The sequence below is a fragment of the Quercus suber genome, unplaced genomic scaffold, assembly GCF_002906115.3.
Source record: "Quercus suber isolate HL8 unplaced genomic scaffold, Cork oak 2.0 scaffold_143, whole genome shotgun sequence".
Lineage (NCBI taxonomy): Eukaryota > Viridiplantae > Streptophyta > Magnoliopsida > Fagales > Fagaceae > Quercus > Quercus suber.
In genome coordinates, this window is record NW_027069604.1 from 7,165 (window position 1) to 10,028 (window position 2,864).

The 2,864-nt window shown below is 33.4% G+C and overlaps 1 protein-coding gene across 1 annotated transcript; it reads left to right on the plus strand.

Moving 5' to 3' along the window:
• Positions 1-213: 213 nt before the first annotated feature.
• Positions 214-1,301, plus strand: LOC111999957 (putative germin-like protein 2-1). The gene is made up of 2 exons (XM_024032063.1): positions 214-325; positions 766-1,301. The coding sequence occupies exons 1-2, from the start codon at positions 214-216 to the stop codon at positions 1,299-1,301; spliced, it is 648 nt and encodes a 215-aa protein (XP_023887831.1).
• The last annotated feature ends 1,563 nt before the right edge of the window (positions 1,302-2,864 follow it).

Below are 2,864 nucleotides of genomic sequence, written 5' to 3' on the forward strand. Positions count from 1 at the left end.
TCTCGTAGAGTCTAACTGTCCAAAGACTCTTTATTTCTTTGATTTTCTTTTTTAATTGTTACACTATACTCCCTCTGCCCCCACCTTATATATATATAGGAAGCTACATGCATAAGTCTTTCACAACCAAAATCTCAATCACTTTTTATCATCCTATTTCTACACAACTCCTTCTTCCTTTGATTCAAAGCTTCCTATACTCACAATTTGCAGATGGCCTCCCCCATTCTCTTCTTCGTACTTCTAGCTTTCATTTTCATTGCTGCATTGGCATCTGATCCTAGCCCTCTCCAAGATTTCTGTGTTGTAGATACAAACAGTCAAGGTACAAAATGAGCCTTAAACATGTATACTTCTACTCCCTATAGGCTTAATGTTAAAACCATAAGTTGTAGCTTCATAAATATTTGTTCAAACTCTTTTTCACCCGCTCGTATCACAACATTCACAATTGTACACACAATTTATGCATTTTTAAAAAAGTAATAAAAGTGACATGCTACTTATTATACACTCACCATATACACACTGTCACATGAATTGAAATCATGTTTTTAAAACATAATTTCAAAATGAAGTTTGTATAGAGTGTATAATAATAAGTAGTATTTAATAAGATTTTCTGCTTTAAAAAGATTAAAATGTGGAAAATGAATATTTACAACCGTGTGAAATAAGTTGTGAGAAAGTTGTGCGACAAAAATCATTAACTTTCAATAGTATGGCTTACATGTATCTTATTTGCAATGTTATGGTTGGTGGCAGTGCTCCTAAATGGTTTGGCTCGCAGGGATCCTAAGATTGTTGAAGCCAATGATTTTTCAAGTGGTGAACTTCATATAGCAGGCAGCACATCAAACCCTATAGGGTCAAGGGTGACTCTCATGACCGCTGCACAAATACCAGGACTTAACTCTCTTGGAATTTCCCTTGTCCGTATTGACTATGCACCATGGGGTATCAACCCTCCCCACACTCACCCTCGTGCCACCGAAATCTTAACAGTCTTGGAAGGTAGCCTTGAAGTTGGGTTTGTAACATCTAATCCTCAGAACCGCCTTATCACAAAGGTGCTACAGAAGGGTGATGTGTTCGTATTCCCAATTGGTCTCATCCACTATCAAAGAAATGTTGGTAATAAAAGTGTCATCGCCATTGCTGCTCTAAGCAGTCAAAACCCTGGTGTTATCACAATTGCCAATGCAGTGTTTGGGTCCAAGCCTCAAATTCCTAGTGACATTTTAGTGAAGGCCTTCCAGGTCGACAACGATGTTGTCTACTATATCCAGTCTATGTTCTAATAAGCTATGATAATTGCCATAAAAAATTACTAGACAGAACCAACTTCTCCCAACTTACTTTGCTAGTGTGTCAATTTGTGTGCCATAACCTCATAGGAAATTTGTGTCCATTGTTTTGCTTGCTGTGTATTTGTTACATTTGTAATTTTATTATTATGATTCTTGTTGTCTCCTTTTGATTTTCATTAATAAAATGTGATTAAAACGACTATTTGAAAGATTTGTGAAGTGAAGTCTGAATGCATTTAGAGAGAATATCTAAGTTGATGAGAAATGAGATTTATTCAGATTAATTATGATACAGTGGGTTCTCTGTTCTTATTTACACGAAATAAAGCCCCTTTCAGTTACAACAAACTCCAACATAAAGAAACAAATTCTTCTCAAAATAAAATAAAATAAAGAAGCAAACCAACAGTCAGTAATAAAAAACAGTAACAGATTTGACAAAGTGATGAACAGCTAACGAACTCTACGACATGTAGTTTACAATGTAGACTATTATGGCCTGTTTGGATGTTTAAAAAAGGAGGGGGAGTAGAGTAGAAGGAGGGAGAGTAATCTAATTACCTTGTTTGAAAATTTTTTATGGAAGGAAGGGGAGGAGTTTGGAGGGGTTTCAACTACCTCTAGCCCCCTATTTTTAATTCTCCCAAATTAGAGATATTTGGAGGGAGAGTAGAGTACATAAACTATTGACCAAGTAAATTACCTAATTTACCCTTATTATATTAACAAAATTATACAAGGGAAAGGGCTAATTACTCCCTTCCCCCTTACTAATTTTAAAAACATCCAAACAAAGTGTTAGTCACGACTTGTAGTAATGCAGAACAGAACCTAGCGTGGATAGATGTTGTTCTAGCTTAACAAAACTTTGACGAATCAAGGAGAAAAAGAATTATGAATTCACCAGAAATTTGAGAAATTTTTCGAGAAATATTTTATTTCAGTCTTCTGACAGGCTTGTAAAAAAGTAAAAAATTACAAAAATATTTTTGAAATTTCCTATGACTTCACTAAAAAGACCAAATTTCTTGAATGAAATAAGCTAAAAATAAATAACTAAATTTAGGCTTAAAAATAAACAATAGCGAAGAAAAAATTATTTAATTATGCAATCTGACTTCTGCATATTGACCTTCTCAAGAAATTTCAATAACACTTTATCTGCATCTCATTCTCCTCCACTTATGAAGGACTTGTTCTCGAATTAATCTTTTGATAAAGTAGCTAGTATAAATCCACCACATTAAAGATGTGTTTAAATACTACTTATTTGTTAAAAATTAAAAATTTATTACTAAAAATATTATAATAAAATAATTTTTAAAGATATATATAGTACTGTAAAACTTAAATTTACATAAAAATATGTATTTTACTGACTTTTGTAAATCGATGAACAATAACCATGGCTTTTTCAATGCATGCTTTGGGACCTTCTGGTAGCTATCATCCAATAGAATTGTGGGTAGCTCTGTACTAGGCAAATTTAGCTTTGTGCAAGTGCATTAATCATTATCCCATTGCTTTGGCTTATCCTAACAAATACTACGAATT

Coding starts and splice junctions, on each gene's coding strand:
- LOC111999957 (XM_024032063.1), top strand. CDS start 214: ATGGCCTCCCCCATTCTCTTCTTCGTACTTCTAGCTTTCATTTTCATT. Junction 326..765: donor TGTAGATACAAACAGTCAAG/GTACAAAATGAG, acceptor GGTTGGTGGCAG/TGCTCCTAAATGGTTTGGCT.